A 22,802-nucleotide genomic window follows, 5' to 3' on the forward strand; every position below is an offset into this window, starting at 1 on the left:
ATATAATGTCCTTCTTTGACTCTTGTAAACTGTTTTGATTTAAAGTATATTTTATCTGCTACTAGTATAGCCACCCCTGCTCTCTTTTGGTTACTATTTGTGTGGAATATACTTTTCTATCTTCTCACTTTCAACCTATTTGTGTCTTTGTATCTAAAATGAGTCTCTTGTAGACAGTACATAGTTGTATCATATTTTTAAAAATCCATTCTGCTAATCTCTGTTTTTGATTGGAGAGTTTGATCTATTTACATTTAAAGTAATTACTGATAAGGAGGAAATTACTTCTGCCATTTTGCTATTTGTTTTCTATATGCCTTATAATTTTTTGTGCCTCATTTCTTGAATTACTGTCTTCTTTTATGTTTAGTTGCTTTTTAGTAGTGAAATATTTAAATTCTTTTTTCATTTCCTTTGTGTGTATTATTAAGCTATTTTCTTTGTGGTTATCATGGGGATTACATTTAACATCCTAAAGTTATAACACTCTAATTTTAATTTATACTTGCTTAATTTCAATAACATACAAAAACTTTTCTCCTTTAACAGCTTCATCTCCACCCCTTTCAGTCACTGATGTCACAATATTACATCTTTATACAATTGTGTGTCCCAAAATATAAACTAGTAATTTTAAAAATCTCTTAAGTTATGTAGAAAACAATGTGGAGTTACAAACCAAAGTTACAATAATCCTAGTTTTAGACTAATAATTTAAAAAAATCAGTCTCTTAAATCATGTAGAAAACAAAAGTGGAGTTATACATCACTATTACAATATATAATTGGCCGTATATTTACATTACTGAGATCTTTATTTATTCATATGGCTTTGAATTACTGTCCTTTCACTTCAACCTATGGGACTCCTATAAGCATTTCTTGCAGGCAGGTCTAGTGGTTATGAACGCCTTCTGCTTTCATTTGGTAATGTCTTAATTGTTCCCTCACTTTTTTTTCTTTTGGCTGCACTGTGCAGCTTGCAGGATCTTAGTTCCCCAACCAGGGATCGAACCCAGGCCCACAGCAGTGAAAGCACTGACTCCTAATAACTGGGCCTCCAGAGAATTCCCTTCCCTCACTTTTGAAGGACAGTTTCACCAGATATACAGTTCTTGGTTGACAGTATTTTTTCTTTTAGCACTTTGAATATATCAGCTTAATACATCTGATCTCCAAAATTTCTGATGAGAAATTTGCTTATAATCTGATTGAGGATCCCTTGTATGTGATGAGTTGCTTCTCTCCTGTTGCTTTCAAGAGTCCCTCTTTGTCTTTGCCTTTCAGTTTGATTGAAATGTGTCTTGGTGTGGGTTTCTTTAAATTTATCTACTTGGAATTTGTTGAGTTTATTTGACATTTATATTCATGTCTTTCATCAAATTTGGGAAGTTTGTTGGCCATTATTTCTTCAAGTATTTCCTATGTCCTTTTCTCTTGTCTCCTTCTGGGACTCCCACAGTGTGTATGTTGGTCTGCTTGATGGTCACTTTTCTTCAGTCTTTTTTCTTTCTGTTCCTATAATTTAATAATTTCCATTGTCCTATTTTCAAGTTTGCTGGTTCTTTCTTCTGCCTGCTCAAATCTCTTTGAACTCCTCTAGTGAATTTTAATATTTTAGTTATTTTACTTTACAGCTCCAGAATTTCTTTTTGGTTTCTTTTCAATATTTCTTTATTGATATTTCCATTTTGTTCATACATTGTTTTCTTGATTTTCCCCATGTCTTCTTTTGGTTCTTTGATCATCTTTAAGATAGTTGCTTTAAAGTTTTTTGTAGTAAGTCCACCATCAGGTATTTCTCAGGGATAGATTTTTTTTTTTCCTTTGAATGAGTCATACTTTGTGGTTTCTTTGATTGCCTTGTGATTTTTTCTTTTTTCTTTGTTGTTGTTGAAAACTGGACAGCTGAATCTAATAATGTGGTAACTGGAAATCTGATTCTCTGTCTTTCACAGTGTTGGCTGTTTTTTTGTTTTTGTTTATTTATTTTTTATTGTTATAGACTATCTCTGTTCCAAGGATCTGCCTGGGGTGCAATTTAAGATTTTCTTATGTCTTTTCTGAGCCTACACCTTCTCCAGGGCATGTGTGGTAACTTTCTAATTTTCCCTAGATGTACAGTTGCTTTTGAATTTCCTAGTCTTCTGTCTGACTCCCAATAGGGAAAAAAGACAAAAATGAGGGAGAAAAAAATTACTGATCCTTTAAAGCAGCTGGAAGTCACTTTGGCAGGAGTGGGAGGGACTTGCAATGATGGGAGGAATTGCAACCACAATGGCTGTTGCCTTTTTGTATGCACCTGTGTGATAAGAAGCAGCAATCAGTGATAAGATATCAGATCTCTAGTACTTGGAGGACACCCTCACTCCCACAGCTGTGTGCAAGCTGTGTACAGGCTGCTCCAGGAGCATGTGCACAGCTCCCTGCCATGGGGCTGAGAGGTGGGTAGCTACCAATATACTAAGAACTGAAATTGACCAATATTGACTGTAATTTACTGTCCAAGCTTTCCCCTGGAAGTTTCAGGCCTTCAATAGACTCCATAGTTCCAAACGAGTTGCATCAAACAGAGTTTGCCAGTGCATTTTTTTGTCTAGGTGGGGAGATACATTTCTGATGCTTCCTACTCCACCATCTTCCCAGACTCCTCCTCTGTGTTTCTTTGTAAAGTTGTGTTTTCTTTTTCATAATTTCTAGGGCATCAGTCCAATTACATTCTAATGTATAGCTTGATCTTTTGTCTTTTAGAAGTGTTTGAATGATTTATTAATTTGGACACAACCTAAATGAGAGGTTTCTGTGAGTGAACCTTTCATTGTACTTCAGGAATAATTTTTCTTTACACAAAAACATATTCAGTTTCATCAAGGAGCTTTCAATCTAGTGGATATTGTCATAATTCATCAGAAGATTATAATTCAGTGAGATAAAAGATGACTGTGAGGGGTACCTGTTTGGTACCATGGAAAATCATAAGAGGGGAAGCTAGGCAGGTGTAGGGGAGTGTGAGGTCAAGTAGAGGTCTTTTTGGCATGGAAATGTCAAGGCTGAGGTGTGAAAAACTGTAGGATTGCCAGGTGAAGAAAAGGAGATGCCTATATATATATATATATATTTGTATCTTCTTTGAGTGCTGTAAACTAAGGTTGTTTCTCTTGTAGAGCCTCGGTGAGTGATTCTGATGGCACACGTTTACCTTCATATCCTTGTTTTTCCTGATCAAATTGATAGGTAAATTTAGTCAAGAGTGAAACCTTAGTTGATCATTGAATTCTAGATCTTAAGTCCTGCTTTATGAAGTGAGAGAATTAAAACAAAGGATAGCGCATAGCCAAGAGAAGGTAAGGAAGCCCAAGTCTTCCTTACTGTCTGTTAAAACATAGCCAGGATCAAAACAGAACTTCAGACACAGTTCAATACTTTTTTCATTACATATCATTATTTTTACATTATCAGCAATGGCAATGACAACAAAGTAAGAGAAGCTTTGGTTAGCTTCACACTGGGCTGGCACAGTCTACACCACTTCAGTCACTTTGATCTGATCTTTGTTCTGTATTGTTGGTGTTCATTTTTCTGGAAGATTTCATGGCAAAAATGGTAGATGATGCTAGTGAAGGGAGGAAGAAGATGCCTATATTATACTGTTTCTCTTAATTGTTGGACTTGTTTGTTTTGGTATTAGCTTAGTTGAAAAGGAGATTTATTGGAAGGACATTAGACTGCCTATGGAATCCAGAAAACTATTGAACAACAAGGCCTTGGGAAATGAAAGCACTTCAGAATTTCTGAGATCTTTAGCCACAGAAATTTATGGATCTTTCCTATAGAATCTCACCAGTAACAAGGCTCAGCTCAGAAATCCCAGTCTCTGGGTCTCTCTGTTCATTGTTTTTGGTGAGTTTGTGGGATCCATGTGCATAGTGATTTTCTTTGTTTGGAATTATATCCTCAAGGTTAAACAGTGCCTGGAACGTGGTAAACACTCAATAAATATTATTGAATAAATAAGTGAGTGGACTCACAGTCCCCCTGGAGAAGATACCTAAAGGGCCTTACCTGAGGTGGGTGTCTGCCCTTGTTCCAGACACCTGTGGCAGGAGGTGGGATAGTACACACTTGCCGCCTGAGGTCCACTGTGGGTCAGTGGCACTTCTCAGAGAATAAGAACTGTCAGGGGAAGCGGTCAACATCCTGAAGGTGACTGTTATTTGTTTTTATCCCTAAAAAGACTGACAAGAAATCAGCAGTTCTGGAAAAGTGACATTTAAAATAAGGGAAGATTACCGTACAAAGTTTTGTGTCTTTTCACATACTACATCTAAACTTCGTATTCCAATTAGCACATTTTGGTGAATTAAAATGTCATCTGTTGTAGGATGAAACCACCTCTTTGGGTACTGTGAAAAAAGAAAAGATGTTCAAGAAGCAGACTCTAACAGGGGATCCTGACTTAAAGCTGGGAGACCAAATGGCTGGTCTTTCAGTGCAAGGATAAAAGAGAAATAAACCTGCAACACCAACAATGCAGCAAGGGCACATGGCTGCCTCAGTCATAGTACTGAGAGGAAAAAGACATACTTTCTGAATATGTGGTCTCCAAGCTGGTACTCCTACAGATTTGCTGACTGAATTCACATGAACAGTGTAGTCTGAACAACCCCAAGCAAATGATGTAATATAAAGTGATCTCAGGTTGATAGGCCTCCATGTGATGGGCAGAAGCAAACCCAAATCTCCTCCTGGAGAATTGCCAGCCCCAGCTGCAAGATGTCATCTTATTTTTAACAATGTTAATATGTAAACATGTATGTTTTATAATATGTGAAATTGGCAATGTGCTCCAACTTCCTACATTTTTACCTTGTCATGATTGATCAGATTTACATTTCATCCTGTAACCATAGTTAACTCCCATTTCCACCTGAGACCTCTTCACATATCCCAGGCTAAGTCTGATATGTTTCACCTATCAGCTGTATTAGGTCGTCAGAAATTTATTGAAATTCCTTGTCTATGGATAGACCTCCTCCGCCTATTCTGTTTTATTTCCCTACTACCACTTAAATGGAAACTCAGAGGGGAGTGAAGACAAATTCTTGTGCTCAGCCCTCTATCTTAAACTGAAGTTTGACATTAAAATTAGAAAAGACAACAATAAAAATAATTGACAGAATACAAACAAGTTTTGTGAACTTCTATAAATATACATCATCTTGGCTTTGGCACACAGTTGGTTTTATTCCTTAAAATATGACAGTCCTTTCCTCAAATAAGTGTCAAAAACAGACAAAGCCACATTAATGTTTTATTGGTTTTCCTTTCTCATGGGATGACACAGGATTACCAGATGGTAGGGATAAAAAAAGGTAAAAAGTGACATTGAGTATAATGCAGTGAAATAGGAATTTATTTTCTTTAGCTCCATGGATCTCAACTGGGGGCTGTTTTGCCCCTCAGGGGTCATTTGGCAATGTCTGAACACATCTTTGGTTTCCACGACCGAGGATGTTTTACTGGCATCTAGTGGGGAGAGGCCAGGGGGTGCTGCTGAGCATCCTACCATGCACAGAATAGCCTCTAACAAAGAATTATTCAGTTGAACATGCTAATAGTGCTAAGGGTAAGAACATTCACCCTTGTACAACAATGTGAATATACTTAATACTGAACTATATACTTAAAAATGGTTAAGATGATAAATTTTATGTTATGTGTATTTTACCACAATTAACAAAAAGAGAACATGGTTCCTTATTTTCTAGGCAAAATTTCTCTTTAGAAGTCAGCTTTATGGTTTTTGGATAGGAATAAGAAAATTCAACTTCTATGCTCAGTTAGAGCTTAACTTCATAGGGTTAAGATTGGAGTATGTGGTGAGATATATAACAGAGTCCATATATCAGATACCATAGAAGAGCCATTCAAGCTACTGTGTCAGGGATTTGCAAGCAACAGACATAAACTGACTCTTGCTAACATAAGCAAAAGACAAAATTTATTAGAAGGCAATGCAGTCAGCTGCAAAACATGGAAGAGACGCCCCGTACCTAAGCTGTTTGTAGGACAGGACCCAAGGCGGCTTCAGAGATTTATCTGGGTGCAGGAATGAATAGGCGGTATCTCCAAAACTCACTACCAGGGTGAATCAGTGTCTGGTGTTTTCAGAGGGAGTGTCTGATAGGCCAAACTTGGGTCCTGTACTCCCTTCTCAGCCCTGGCAGCATGTGGCATACTAAAGTATGTCTCACTAAGATAATATACAAAGGGGAAAGACTGTCCCTGTCCCAAAAAGTAGGGTGAAGGGATGCTGGGCAGGTAAAAACAATATCCAATTCAGCTACAAGATAGATATTGCCTTCTGCTGCCCAAACCAAAATGCAAACAGGCAAACAAACAAACAAAACGCTTTAATCACAGGACACATTTGTTTACTGCAAAATTTAACCTCTCTTGGTCTGTTTTGTCATCTACAAAGTGAGGAGCTTAAATTTAATGACTTCTTCCTTTTTATTTTTATTATAGACCTATTCCCTTATGTTTTAAGAGAATCTTTGAAAATATAACTCATTTTGCCTAGGTTGTAGATTCCCCCCCTCATTTTATCTGTCCCTGGAATGGCTCCTTTAATGGTTTTGGTGGTATTTCTGAGTTTTGGATTATTGATCCATTTTGGGTGAAAAAAAATCCTTAAATGAATTTTAAAAAATGAATACATCTTTTCAGGGTGCTTATGTGTGGCATAATTTATATCAGTAAGAAAGTACATTACAATTATTTATCTCTCTATTTGTAGAGAAAACCATGCATGGGTGCAGGGAGTATGGAGGAGGAACGGCTGAAATGGAAAAGCCTTTGCCAGCTCTGTGTCCTGCTAAAGGGTTAAGCCCCGCATAGAGTGTTTTTACCACAGAAACACAGTAGCGAGTCTCTGTGCACGGAGAGGGAGAGCTACTTGAACCTCAGGAAATGAGTTTCTGAGGGAAGTCAGAAGGACTGGGGTTTAGAGATTTGAGGATTAGGGAGAGATGTGGTAGGAGGTTGGAGCCTGCAGAGGTAGGTGGCCAGTGCGAAATTCCTGATGCTGGGATGGGTAAAGGATTTGAAGGGTGAGGATAATATCCAATTTGAGTTTAGTTCAATTTCATTGTCCTTGTGCAGTGTAAAATCTCACCGTTGATACAAATCTTCAGCAGTGTCAACAATCTCACAAAAGCCTTGTAGGACTGGTTTGGAGAAAGTAAAAGAGAAGAGAGTGAGATTGATATTTGGGTTGTGATGGGGCAGAGGAAAGGGAACACAGAGCAGCTGTGGTCGGAGAGATGCCATGAAGTCAGTTCAGGGGCAGGAACTTGGTGCCAGAAGGGACTATGAGAATGTAAATCCCTGGGAATTCACACACATTTTGTGGGAAGATTTGGACTTCCCAGAATACTCAGAGTGAGGGATTGGACCAAAGGATGAGAGGAACTTAAGGTACCTTTGGGTTATACTATCTTGGTTTATACTATACTGTACTATACTATACTATACCTTACCCAACTGGTGATAGGGTGAGGTGCAGCTGAAGTCCCAAAATAATGTGCTGGGGTTATTTAATTCTTTTTTCTGGTCTTAGTCTTAGCATATCTTCTCTTGCCACAGAAACAGTACTTCCAAATAGAAATTATTTTACCATGGAATAAAAATTTTATTTATCTATGTATTTAACATTTATTGACATCCACCAAGTGCATGTTGCTTGAGGAGAGTCAGAGATGAGTAAGACATAGTAATGTCATAATAGGGTTTATCCCCGTAGGGGGAGAGAGATGTATAAAAACCAACCACAATACAAGGATGGAGGCAGCAAGGGGTAAATGGAGTGCAGCAATAGTGTTCTTTAATTCTGGTTGGGAACAACTATATAGAATCCAATGAATGAATGTGTGTTCTCCCTGAAGTTTCTAATTTTTTCTTGAATCATTTCTCTTTCCTGTGAAGAGATAAAATAAGAACATTCTGACAACGTATAAAACATATTAAAAAATCCTAAGACTATAAAAACACAAGAAATGTCACAGTATGTACAGTCCGTCATTCACCCAGCCCAGTTTCTGTGCCTGGGACAACAGTTCTGAAGAACAACCTCCAAAGGCTAAAAAGGCAACACTGTGTGGAGTGCAGTCCCTGGGTGGTCAGATATCTTTGCACCCTGTCTTTTCACTCTGTCATTTTACCAGCCATGTGATCTTGGGTAAGTTATTACTTAGCTTCTCTTCATGTTAGATTACCAGCCTGTAAAATGAGGACAGTAACAACTCATTGGATTGTTGAATTAAATAAGCTATTGCACATGAAATGCCTGGTACACTATAAAAACTTGATGCATTTTAGCTATTATTTTTATTATTCTGAAAGGAACATTGGGAATTTTATATCCATGAGTTTAACCATATTCTTTTGAATTTATATTTTCTTCTCACATCACTTATTGTATTAATAAACTACCTACATGAAAAACCTATGTAATTAAATCTTACTTTCATTTGTCCAGAAGCTACCTCTTTCCAACTTTGACTAGAGGCACTTCACTGTCTAATACTTAAGGATTTAATGCACTAATCCGTCTTCTTTATGTTAAATCTAATCAGTCTGCCGAAGAACATTTTTCAGGCCCTTTCTAATTTTCTTAAGGTTCAAAGATAGTTATACATGCCATAGAGTATTCTGTAAGTTCCGTAGTTTTATATAAGGGGAGGTACTATTTTCTGTTTTGTTGGTGTTGACTTTACCAACAATTGTCAGTGTTTCGTGAACTTTTTTGGACAGCAGCAGCTCCTTAAGTCAGAACTTTGTGGTACAGTTAACGGTATTTTCCAAAACGTGTTCTCTGAAATGCTATTCTGAGAGGGCTCAATGGGTGTGCCACAAAAAGGATTATAATTTGGGAAGCACTGAGTTAAATGACAGTTTGTTAGATCCTTTTTAACATCCTGTGCACTTTAAATACAGTAGGTAGTGGTTTTTGAACTTGTTTCTCCAAAGCATCTTTTTTTTGGGAATTGTCTGGTAGGACCAGTGTTCCGGGAACACAGTTTGGGAGATGCTGATTGATAGTAAGTTATAGGTTCAACGGATAGCTTAAATCCATTATCCTACAGGAGTAATTTCCCCCTGAGGACATTACATTATTTATTATGTGGAAGCACTTTCACTGCTCTTCTGAACATTCAGAGACTCTTATGTTATCTTTTTGCCGAATATTCTTATCATCCTGGTAATTTGCCGGAAAGGTTTAATTATATCTGTGTACTTAAAGATATCATTCTGTATGTATTTTCTTTTCCAAATTGCTTTTAGAAGCATACTAAATAGTGATAGGCTGAAATATGAAGTAGAAAGAATGTGAAATCATGCAGCCCTGGCTTGGAATCTTTGTTCAAGAATTCAGCAGCCTCTTGTCCTTGGACGATTTATTTAGCTTCTTTGACTCTTACTATTCTCATCTAGAGACATGGCTTTTTATCCTTGTCCTTTGATTCCTTTCTCACATTACTCTTTCTGACTTGATCAAGCAAATACAAATCAGTTTATTCTTTTAAATTGAATTTGGAACTTGATTAAAACAAAAAAGTGTAGATTGGGACATGGTATATTCATACCCATCATGACCAGCAATAATAAGTCACTGTCTATGGTTAACCCATTTCCCTATGCATATATACAGGCAGGAAAAATTGGGTAACTTTTAAGCACCTAGGGCCAAACCCTTGGGAGTGGGAAGCTACAGTGGAAGGTGTTATGTTCCTCTGTCCATCCCTATGGGGGAGGCTCCCTAAATTATTTGAACCAAGCAAGAAAGAAGAGTGAGTGGCAACTTATAAAAAACGTTTGAGAGCATCATTTGCATGATTTCACCAAATGATACTATATTACTTAAAACTTAAAATCAATATCCTCATAGTATAAAATAGCATGATTAAATTTCAAGTATCTAATGTCTCAAATTTCTCCCCTCAATAGGCTTTTAGATATAAAAGTTCCAGTGTGTTTTTCCAAGTAAATACCTATTTCCCAGCCTTTCTCATTCAAGCCTACCCAAAGGAGGCAATGTCTTAAGGAGACATTGGAAATATGGAAATCATAAATATTACCATATAATTTCTGAATTCCATTGATATCATCCTGTGAAAGTTTGAAATTCTTGTAATCGCCTTCTCCATAAGTTGGATACATCACAGCATTAGGATCAGATGAATGATCCAGACCCAAGGAATGGCCAAGTTCATGAGTTGCAGCATACAGGAAATTAATTCCTGCAACAAAAGAGACATACAGTAACTGTAAAAAATAACTATATATATAATAAAATCAAAATAGATAATAATAAAAATAAAATAATTATAAAATACCTAACCATTTAAATTCTCCATAGTTTGCTTATTTGTTTCCAGGCCTTCACAAGGGCAGAAGGTTTAGAAGAGGAATCAGAATAGTAGTGCTTTCCTCAATACATAAGGCAAATGCTAACAGCCATGAAAGGGGAAATCAACAGTAACACAGTCATAGTAGGGGACTTAAACAACTCACTTTCACCAATGGACAGATCATCCAAAATGAAAATAAATAAGGAAACACAAGCTTTAAATGATACATTAAACAAGATGTACTTAACTGATATTTATAGGACATTCCATCCAAAAAAAACAGAATACACTTTCTTCTCAAGTGCTTCTGGAACATTCTCTAGGATAGATCATATCTTGGGTCACAAATCAAGCCTTGGTAAATTTAAGAAAATTGAAATCATATCAAGTATCTTTTCTGACCACAACATTATGAGACTATATATCAATTACAGGAAAAAATCTGTAAAAAATACAAACACATGGAGGCTAAAAAATACACTACTAAATAACCAAGAGATCACTGAAGAAATCAAAGAGGAAATCAAAGAAGGAAAGAAATCATAAAGATCAGATCAGAAATAAATGAAAAAGAAATGAAGGAAACAATAGCAAAGATCAATAAAACTAAAAGCTGGATTTTTCAGAGATAAACAAAATTGATAAACCATGAGCCAGACTCATCAAGACAAAAGGGAAGACTCAAATCAACAGAATTAGAAATGAAACAGGAGAAGTAACAACTGACACTGCAGAAATACAAAAGATCATGAGAGATTACTACAAGCAACTCTATGCCAATACCATGGACGACCTGGAAGAAATGGACAAATTTTTAGAAAAGCACAACCTTATGAGACTGAACCAGGAAGAAATAGAAAATATAAACAGACCAATCACAAGCACTGATATTGAAATTATGATTAAAAATCTTCCAACAAACAAAAGCTCAGGACCAGATGGCTTCAAAGGCAAATTCTGTCAAATATTTAAAGAAGAGCTAACACCTATCCTTCTCAAACCCTTCCAAAATATAGCAGAGGGAGGAACACTCCTAAACTCATTCTAAGAGGCCACCATCACCCTGATACCAAAACCAGACAAAGATGTCACAAAAAAAGAAAACTACAAGCCAATATCACTGATGAACATAGATGCAAAAATCCTCAACAAAATACTAGCAAACAGAATCCAACAGCACATTAAAAGGATCATACACCATGATCGAGTGGGGTTTATCCCAGGAATGCAAGGATTCTTCACTATATGCAAATAAATTAATGTGATAAACCATATTAACAAATTGAAGGAGAAAAACCATATGATCATCTCAATAGATGCAGGAAAAGTTTTTGACAAAATTCAACACCCATTTATGATAAAAACCCTCCAGGAAGTAGTCATAGAGAGAACTTGTGTCAACATAATAAAGACCATATATGACAAACCCACAGCCAACATCGTTGAACCCATTTCCACTAAGATGAGGAAGAAGACAAGGTTGCCCACTCTCACCACTATTATTCAACATAGCTTTGGAAGTTTTAGCCACAGCAATCAGAGAAGAAAAAGAAATAAAAAGAATCCAAATCAGAAAAGAAGAAGTAAAGCTGTCACTGTTTGCAGATGACATAATACTATACATAGAGAATCCTAAAGATGCTACCAGAAAACTACTAATGCTAATCAATGAATGTGGTAGAGTAGCAAGATACAAAATTAATGCACAGAAATCTCTTGCATTCCTATACGCTAATGATGAAAAATCTGAAAGAGAATTTGAGGAAACACTCCCATTTACCGCTGCAACAAAAAGAATAAAATATCTAGGAATAAACCTACCTAAGGAGACAAAAGAGCTGTATGCAGAAAACTATAGGACTCTTATGAAAGAAATGAAAGAGGATACAAGCAGATGGAGGGATATACCGTGTTCTTGGATTGGAAGAATCAACATTGTGAAAATGACTATACTGCCGAAAGCAATCTACAGATTCAACGCAATCCCTATCAAATTACCAATGGCATTTTTCACAGAACTAGAACAAATAATTTCACATTTGTACAGAAGCACAAAAGACCCTGAATAGCCAAAGCAATACTGAGAAAGAAAAATGGAGCTGGAGAAATCAGGCTCCCTGACTTCAGACTACAGTACAAAGCTACAGTAATCAAGACAGTATGGTACTGGCACAAAAACAGAAATATAGACTAATGGAACAGGATAGAAAGCCCAGAGATAAACCCATGCACCTATGGTCACCTTATCTTTGACAAAGGAGGTAAGAATATACAATGGAGAAAAGACAGCCTCTTCAGTAAGTGGTGCTGGGAAAACTGGACAACTACATGTAAAAGAATGAAATTAGAACACTCCCTAACACCATACACAAAAATAAACTCCAAATGGATTAAAGATCTAAATGTAAGGCCAGAAACTATAAAACTCTTAGAGGAAAACATAGGCAGAACACTCTATGACATAAATCACAGCAAGATCCTTTTTGACCCACCTCCTAGAGAAATGGAAATAAAAACGAAAATAAACAAATGGGACCTAATGAAACTTCAAAGCTTTTGCACACACAGCAAAGGAAACCATAAACAAGACAAAAAGACAACCCTCAGAATGGGAGAAAATATTTGCAAATGAAGCAACTGACAAAAGATTAATCTCCAAAATATACAAGCAGCTCATGCAGTTCAATATCAAAAAATCAAACAACCCAGTTCAAAAATGGGCAGAAGACCTAAAAAGACATTTCTCCAAAGAAGATATACAGATTGCCAACAAACACATGAAAGGATGTTCAACATCAGTAATCATTAGAGAAATGCAAATCAAAACTACAATGAGGTATCACCTCACACCAGTCAGGATGGCCATCATAAAAATATCTAGAAACAATAAATGCAGGGGGGGGAGTGAGGAGAAAAGGGAACCCTCTTGCACTGTTGGCGGGAATGTAAATTGATGCAGCCACTATGGAGGTTCCTTAAACAACTAAAAATAGAACTACCATGCGACTCAGCAATCCCACTGCTGGGCATATACCCAGAGAGAGCCATAATTCAAAAAGAGCCATGTACCCAATATTCATTGCAGCACTATTTACAGTAGCCAGGAAGCAACCTAAGTGTCCATCGACAGATGAATAGGTAAAAAGATGTGGCACTTATATACAATGGAATATTACTCAGCCATAAAAAGAAACGAAATTGAGGTATTTGTAGCGAGGTGGATGGACCTATATTCTGTCATACAGAATGAAATAAGTCAGAAAGAGAAAAACAAATACCGTATGCTAACACATATATATGGAATCTTAAAAAAAAAAAAAAGGGTTCTGAAGAACCTCAGAGTAGGACAGGAATAAAGATGCAGACATAGAGAATGGACTTGAGGACATGGGGAGGGGCAAGGGTAAGCTGGGATGAAGTGAGAGAGTGGCATGGACCTATATACCCTACCAAATGTAGAATAGAGAGCTATTGGAAAGCAGCCACATAGAACAGGGAGATCAGCTCGGTGCTTTTTAACCACCTAGAGGGGTGAGATAGGTAGGGTAGGAGGGAGATGCAAGAAGGAGGAGATATGGTGTTATATGTATATGTATAGCTGATTCACTTTGTTATGCAGCAGAAACTAGCACACCACTGTAAAGCAATTATACTCCAATAAAGATGTTAAATAAATGCAGATGTGGTACATTTATATGATGGAATACTACTCAGCCATAGAAAATAATGCCATTAGCAGCAACATGGATGGACCTGAGATATCATACTAAGTGAAATAAGAAAAAGACAAATGCCATCTGATATCACTTATATGTGGAATCTAAAATATGACACAAATGAACATATCTATGAAACAAAACCAGACTCACAGACATTGAGAACAGACTCATGGTTGCCAAGTTGGGGTGTGGGAGGGAAGGATTGGGAGTTTGGGATTAGCAGATGCAAACCATTATATATAGAATGGATAAACAACAAGGTCCTACTGTAAAGCACAGGGAACTCTATTCAATATCCTGTGATAAACCATAATGGAAAAGTATATGAAAAAGAATATGTGTATAACTGAATGACTTTGCAGTACAGCAGAAATTAACACAACACTAAATCAACTATAATTCAATAAAGTTTAAAAAAAAAGAATAGTAGTGCTTTAATCTCATCACCTTTTTTTTTAATATAATGTATTTCTGCCTATTTGCTTCTTATGTAATCACTCAGATAGCAGTATTCAGTAGAGGAAAGCAAAGGCTTCTAAGTATTGTATAAAGACCTGGTTTTGAAACCCAGCTCTGCTACTTACTAGCTGGACAACTCTGGACAAATTAATGGGTATTTCTGAGTCTCAGTTCCTCATCTGTTAAATGGAGATAATAATTCCTACCTTGTCGATTTGTCATAATGAGTTTCCCAATATCTGGAAAATAATAATGGCTATTCAATAAATGATAGTGACTTTGAATAGCAGGAGAGAGAAAGTTGGCTTTGAGAAAGCACGACCATAAGGCAGGAACTCCAGGCGATGCTGGGATTTGCTTTTGATTTGTTAAAGTGTGTTATGTATGTGCTCTCTCTCCCTCAGACTCATAGAAAGGCTTTGCAAATAAGGGGGAAGGTGTGAATGTGTTTGAGTGGCCAGAGTTCCAATTGTGGTGCATTAGATTGAAGGAAGCTATCTTTAGCTTACCTTGAGTGGGAAGAAGGAAGAATGAAAAAGGTATGCAAGATGTGAAACGGAAGCAGTGCCATAATTTTACATAGGTTAGATTTTCACGGCAAGGCATCACTGTAGTGGTGAATTCCCATTGCCAAACACAAGTACTCATTTCACTTTCAGGGTCAGTAACCAGTAGCCACTTTTTAAAAAATGTACAGTGGAGAAAGGACAGCCTGTTCAATAAGTGGTACTGGGAAAACTGGACAGGTACATGTAAAAGTATGAGATTAGATCACTCCCTAACACCATACACAAAAATAAGCTCAAAATGGATTAAAGACCTAAATGTAAGGCCAGAAACTATCAAGCTCTTAGAGGAAAACATAGGCAGAACACTCTATGACATAAATCACAGCAAGATCCTTTTTGACCCACCTCCTAGAGAAATGGAAATAAAAACAAAAATAAACAAATGGGACCTAATGAAACTTCAAAGCTTTTGCACAGCAAAGGAAACCATAAACAAGACCAAAAGACAACCCTCAGAATGGGAGAAAATATTTGCAAATGAAGCAACTGACAAAGGATTAATCTCCAAAATTTACAAGCACCTCATGCAGCTCAATAACAAAAAAACAAACAACCCAATCCAAAAATGGGCAGAAGACCTAAATCGACATTTCTCCAAAGAAGATATACAGACTGCCAACAAACACATGAAAGAATGCTCAACATCATTAATCATTAGAGAAATGCAAATCAAAACTACAATGAGATATCATCTCACACCAGTCAGGATGGCCATCGTCAAAAAATCTGGAAACAATAAATGCTGGAGAGGGTGTGGAGAAAAGGGAACACTCTTGCACTGCTGGTGGGAATGTGAATTGGTATAGTCACTATGGAGAACAGTATGGAGGTTCCTTAAAAAACTACAAATAGAACTACCATATGACCCAGCAATCCCACTACTGGGCATATACCCTGAGAAAACCATAATTCAAAAAGAGTCATGTACCAAAATGTTCATTGCAGCTCTATTTACAATAGCCCGGAGATGGAAACAACCTAAGTGTCCATCATCGGATGAATGGATAAAGAAGATGTGGCACGTATATACAATGGAATATTAGCCATAAAAAGAAACGAAATTGAGCTATTTGTAATGAGGTGGATGGACCTAGAGTCTGTCATACAGAGTGAAGTAAGTCAGAAATAGAGAGACAAATACCGTATGCTAACACATATATATGGAATTTAAGAAAAAAAAATGTCATGAAGAACCTAGGGGTAAGACAGTGATAAAGACACAGACCTACTAGAGAATGGACTTGAGGATATGGGGAAGGGGAAGGGTAAACTGTGACAAATGAGAGAGTGGCATGGACATATATACACTCCCAAACGTAAACTAGATAGCTAGTGGGAAGCAGCCGCATAGCACAGGGAGATCAGCTTGATGCTTTGTGACCACCTAGTGGGGTGGGATAGGGAGGGTGGGAAGGAGGGAGACGCAAGAGGGAAGAGATATGGGGACATATGTATAACTGATTCACTTTGTTATAAAGCAGAAACTAACACACCATTGTAAAGCAATTATACTTGAATAAAGATTAAAAAAAAAAAAAGCATTGTCTCCAGTTAGGATTATTTATCTAGAGCTTCTCTTCGTTAGTCTTCTGTTTTGTCTATGATCTTCTACTTTGTAAAGTGATGAATATGATAGGCTGGGTTATGGTGTGGGTTCTTTCCGAAAAACAGTGAATAATATCAGAACTGTATATACTTCTCAAATATCATAGTCTCTGCTCCTCTTTCACCTTCAATTAAAAAACTTATTTTGGGGATATATATAGAAGAGCTATAATTTATTGAATTATTAATATATACCAAGCACTGTGCTAAGCACTGCATAAGTATTATCTCATTTAATTCCAACAGCAATCCTGTGAGGTAGGAATTATTTAAAGTCCCATTTCATAGATAAGGAAACTGAGGTTCAGAGAAGTTAAATAACTTGCCCAAAGACACAAAGTGAGTAATTGGTAGAGGTAAAGCAAATTGAACCCAACATTTTTTGACTCTGTAGCCTGAGTATCTATCTTCTATATATGGAGCATTATGAGCATATTAAATGCAATAATGCATTTAAAGCACAGAGGTGGCAGTTAGCAAGTGCTCAATAACTATTATTAATTGCTTTCAATTGTCAAATTAAAGATAGTTAAGTATAAAAAGTTCAGGATTTTAAAAAGGATATGTAGTGGAAGAGATTTGGGATGCTGTACCTATACTGCTAGCATCAGTCCAGCGTTCATCCTCATCAAAGTGAGCATCTCCTCCCAGGCCTGGCCCAGGTGCAAAGGCATGAGCCAGTGTGTTTCCTGGCCCATCAAATGGGTCGGGGTCCCCGTGAGCTGAAAGAAAAAGTGGTAATTGCCTTTAGTGACTGAATTTATCTCCAGTCATTTCATCTTTTAGTTTACAGTACATGATTATTGAGGTTAGAAAGATTAGCCCCAAGCAGTCAGCTGCATACACAGGGTGGTTTGGGTGTTTATTTGTCACAGGGACTTTTTCTTTCACAGAACCACTGCTCATCCCTGATAACCACCACATGTTGAAAGCTTACTGATATGGACTTTAAATACATTCACATCCTACTTATGGTGGCATCTAAGTGTTATATTTGATCATTTTCCTTAGCTGGATGGTGGCAGAGTGGACAATGAGTTTGAGTACTGGATTCAGCAGGTAACTGCATACCATTTAATATACGTTTTCTTAAAAGCCCAGCTTTTTCTTTGCGGATGTAGTAGACAGTCCCTTGAAGAACTGTGCTCAAGGTGTCTTAAAATAGATTTTGATAGTGCTTTTATTTGTGATGCAGAGACATTTATTTTCAAATTGGTGTCAGGCCATATCCAGTTTATCCAGTTCTTGAAAAACATGGAGTGCCATGATCAGTGCTTTTCTGTAAGGTTTTCTTCAGTCTTGTTGATATTGTGGTTGAAGCTCAAATTTCGGCTAAATTCACAGCACCCAGGAAGTTTAACATTAAAGCAGGCCAAAAAGACCAACATTTTCCTCTAAATTTGCACCATGAAACACCAGCAATTAATAGCAGTTCATGTATATGGGTTATATCTCCTTAAGCCCTTTAATATGAAAGTTCTCTATTTTCTACTTTTTACTACATGAAGGGTGTTGGCAATAAGCCACAGGGACTGTTCACTTCTTGGAGACCACTTAAGGCCTTTGGAAGTTGTAACCTCTTCTTTTGGTTTAATGTTGATGTTAGTTAGATATATTTTAAACTGTCCCATAAATATATATGTATATCATGATTCATGTTACAAAACAGAGGTTGGCAAACATTTTCTGTGAAGGACCAGATTTGTGGGCTTGAAGACCTCTGTCGGAATTGCTAAAGTCTGCCATTGTAGCCCCAAAGCACTCATAGACAATAGGTAAATGAAGGACCATGGCTGTGTTCTAATAACTATTTACAGATTTGGCTCATGGGCCATAGTTTGCCATCTTCTGCTATAAAAAGTGACTCGAAGTTAATGGACTAGAAAAAGTGTAAGAACATTGATCTTTAATGAGATGATCTATCTATCTATCTATCTATCTATCTATCTATCTATCTATCATCTATCTATATCTCTTTAAAGATTTTTAAATCCCAGAAAGAGGAGGGCACTGATATAAACAACAAGCAAAATAGCACACAGGATCAGCCTGCAGGAATCTTCCTTACCTCCTCTTGCAAAGCCAATCATGATATCAGCAATTCCCCAGCTAACTCTCTTGAAGCTCAGTGGGATCTCTTTGCTCCACACGTTGAAGGCCTTTGCCACTAATTGATTCACTATGACATGTGGTAAGTCTCGAGTATATGACATGATCCTGGTAGAAAACAAGAAAACAATGTTTGACCTTTTAGGAAATAGGCTTTACTGTTTTTGCTAAAATGAGCCAAAGCAAAACTAACCTGTAGGTGACTACTCTGGAAGTCCATTTTGGGCGATCTGGGAATAGGGAATATTCTGCAACATCTGGCACTCCACATCTGGGCTTCCGCATGATTTCTATAATATGGGAGCTTAATGTTCCAGTTATAGGCAGGCGAAAGAATTTTTGCATCTGCTTGAGTTCGACTTCTAAACTATTGGGGTCCCTTATTTCTGAGTCAGATGGATAAAATCTCTTCAGATAGTCCTATTGGAAAGAGAGAAATTGATCTACAATTCTTGTTTATTGTCTTCTTTTAGCTCAGAAGTCTGCACATCTTTGCCTCTGACTCCTGTGGACCCAAATAGTAGTGTGAAGGCAGAATACTTACATAGTAACCAAGTAAAACAAGAGTGCATTAATGAAAAGAAAACTTAATATTGATGATGAAGCACTGCCATTTCATTTCATGAGCAAAAGAGTCCCTCCATTTTTCTTTTATCCCATTAAATGTTTTGAAGAGAAACACACTGTATACTTTATAAAACATAGACTTGTTTGTAATAGCCAATCAGGAAGAGTGCCCAGTGTGCCCTCAAGGGGCACAGCTGAGACCTCCCCTTGGCATCAGAGACCCTATGGGGAGATCCAAAGTCACCCAGCCCTTTCTAAAATTCTCTGGAGATCAGGTCCCAGCTGAGGTTAAAGGTCTTAATATTTTAGTCCTGGGAAAGGTTACTATGACATTATTTTGTTTTATATACGTATTTTCCAGGTGAAGAAATCAGAACTCTTAGTAACTAAATGATTTGCCCTGGGGTCACATGTTAAGTTAGTAGTAGAACTGGCTCTGAGTTTCTTGACTGCCAGGCCAGTGCTCTTTCCATGGATAACTCCTTAATAAAACCCTCTTTGTGAGACTGCAGGATAAAGCAGGTCTCTCAGGTGTATTCCATGGGCAGTTGGGTCCCTGGGAATTTCTTAAAGGACACTAGTGAATGGGTATGAGGATGGCAGTCCAGCAGCCTAAATAGGAAAAAATAGAAAGCGAATGAAATAACAACAGCAGCAAAGGACTTTTATTAAGCACTTACTAGTGCCAGGGACTATACCAGGAGCTTTACATTACTTATCTCATTTAAACCTCATAACCACCCTGTGAAGTAAGGTATGGCATTATTTTCCTATTTCACATTTGAAGAATCATGGCTCAGGAGAGTGAAATAAGTTGCACGAGGTCACCCCATGAGTAACCAAAGGAGCTGGTATTTGAACTTGTGTTCTGATTCCAAAGCCCATTTCATCAGAAAAATGTATAGTGTTATATAATGTGTGATAATATCTTTGAAATGATTTAAACATTGGCTCACTCATTTGCAATCTAATTTGGAGTAGGTGGTAATGTTTACCTGTCTGAGAACCGCTTAGGAGTATGCACTTTATATAAGTAACCTTAGCAATATTGTGCTCTGTCTTCCTGTTACCAACGACTGTATTTCATTCAACACAACAAACACTTATTGTTCACCCATGACAATTAGCAATTAATCCCTGATTTGAAAACAAATAGCTCATTTTTTTCCCTTCCAGAGCTATAGGCTTTACAAAGGCACCCTTTGTAAGAAATCTCTCTGCATCCTTAAGATGAATTTTCCTGCCTTCCTTTAAACTAGAGAACCTCCCTCTGGTTTATTGGCAACGTGCACCATGGGTAAAGGGACTCAATACTCTTGCAAGTGTACTCCTTCTGTAGAGTCCATTAGGTGGACCCATATGAAATTGCTCCTTTGGAGAAAAAAAAACTGTCAAATATCACTGATTTCATTTGGTTCAGTCCAATGTATTACATGGACTTTTAAAAAGTCAAAGTTAGTGTGAAATAAAACACAACTTTTCTTATGCTTAAGGCTTAAATTTATAAACAATACTTAGGAGTAGATGTCCCATTATTTTACCAGGTAATAATTACTTACACTTATTAGGCCACTTATTAAGTAGTATATTGGAAAGAACATGATTTTTGAACCAGAACTTGTCCTTGACTCTTATCTCTACAGTTAGTAAGTATGTGAATTAACCTTACTTTGGTTTCTTCTTTTTCCCAGGATAGAGCTAAGGATTCAATGACACAATGTATATGAAGTACTTTATAATCTGTAATTGTTACATACATGATAATTGGTATTGTTACCACTTCCTTTATTCTCTAGAATAATCCTGTGAGGTATAAAACACAGTATTATTGTCTCTATTAGATATATGAGAAAACAAAGTCAGAAGTTCATGCCTTGCCCATCATCATTGGCTTGTCAGTGGGAGGACTGCAACTTACACCCTCATTTTTTCTTTTCAAGTCTCTCCATCACAAGCAGTCCTCATCTTAAGAGGCAACACTTTGCTCATTATGAGAAAAATCTCAAGTTACAATAGATAATAGTAGCAATAAGGACTTCAGTTTATTGAATTATGTCTCAGGTACTCTGTAAAGTGCTTCACAACACCCCGATTTGGTTGATATCATTATATTATCTAACTTCCAAATTAGAAAACTGAAGCTCAGAGAAGTTTAATAACATTCCTGTGTTCATCTACACAGTTGAGTGGAGGAGTTGGAACTTGAATCCACTTTGGGAAGGCTCCAAAGCTTGCTCTTAACAGCTACTTGATTAAAACATATATTACCTATATAATCAGAAAAATTATTAAAATTGAAAAACATACTTCCTAATGCTGATGGTGAGCCTGTGGAGGCCCAGGTGAGTGGGCCAGTGACATACCTGAGCCTGTTCCCACGGCAGCTCACTCATGCCTCCTGCCTTCTGGGGAAGCTGCAGGGCCAGGGTGCCAGGCAGCACACTCACAGCGTACAGCACGGTCAGCACGGCCAGCTGCATAGCTGCTGTCCAGAGATGATTGCTCTCGGACTTACGGTTGGTTTGGTGTTTTCTGCCAGAGGCTGGAGAAATTTATATAGCTTCTCAGACTTGAATGTGGAAATAGGTGACGCATTTGAGTGTTTTCTTTCTTTTTAGTGTCTACAGAACTTTGAAAGTATTATCTTTTATTAATGACAATGAGGAAGTATTACGTTCTTATTGGCAGGAAGCACACAATGTGTTTGTTTTTCAAAGGATTTTTCTCCCACCTGTCTTCTGTATAAATTTGACCCATGAAATTTTAAATTTAACACACTTTATTTGCCAGGATCAAATTGCTACTTAAACATGTCTTCTCAGTTTAAAAATTTGGGGAGCATTATTCAGGACATATTTTATCTTAACATAATTTTTTTAAAATTTGAAATGCATGGAAAAGTACGTAAAAGATACAAATACTCAAAGCACTATTAAGCAAACATTTTGTAACAGTCTCCAAAGTCATAGAGGGGAATGATGGGAGGAGTGGCAAGTGGAAATGCTCTGCTGTGATTGGGTCGGTGGCCATCGTAAAGCCTGTGCTCCACTCCCTCACCTTCCAGGTACATTAGTGGAGCCCTGAGAATTCCCTCTTCAAGTCTCCCTTTAATCAGATTATTTCTTTTCTTAGTGGTCAACATCACTTGAATTCCTCTTGAATCACATGAAAAAATATTAAACAAAAAAAACCTTCAGGCATGGGCTTGCCTGTTCATCTACCATACTTACCATGCTTCACCTTCTGTAGCTGCAGGTTTCTCCAAAGCTGGTCTTCAACTTGGAAATCACTTTCTCCAATCTTTCTCTTCCAATCACCCTGACACTGGCTGCTGACCAGCCACCACTTGGGCTAGTTTGGTC

General features: G+C 37.3%; 1 protein-coding gene across 1 annotated transcript; it reads right to left on the minus strand.

The window, feature by feature from the left end:
* Positions 1 to 9,534: 9,534 nt before the first annotated feature.
* On the minus strand, positions 9,535 to 21,991 carry MMP7 (matrix metallopeptidase 7). The gene is made up of 5 exons (XM_022562067.2): positions 21,804 to 21,991; positions 19,067 to 19,293; positions 18,833 to 18,981; positions 17,358 to 17,486; positions 9,535 to 10,301 (listed from the first exon to the last, which is right to left on the minus strand). The coding sequence occupies exons 1-5, from the start codon at positions 21,918 to 21,920 to the stop codon at positions 9,988 to 9,990; spliced, it is 936 nt and encodes a 311-aa protein (XP_022417775.2). The 5' UTR covers positions 21,921 to 21,991; the 3' UTR covers positions 9,535 to 9,987.
* Positions 21,992 to 22,802: the final 811 nt, after the last annotated feature.

The sequence above is a fragment of the Delphinapterus leucas genome, chromosome 7 (genome assembly GCF_059928025.1).
Source record: "Delphinapterus leucas isolate spDelLeu-1000000601 "Yukka" chromosome 7, BTC_Dleu_Yukka2, whole genome shotgun sequence".
Taxonomy (NCBI): Eukaryota; Metazoa; Chordata; class Mammalia; order Artiodactyla; family Monodontidae; genus Delphinapterus; species Delphinapterus leucas.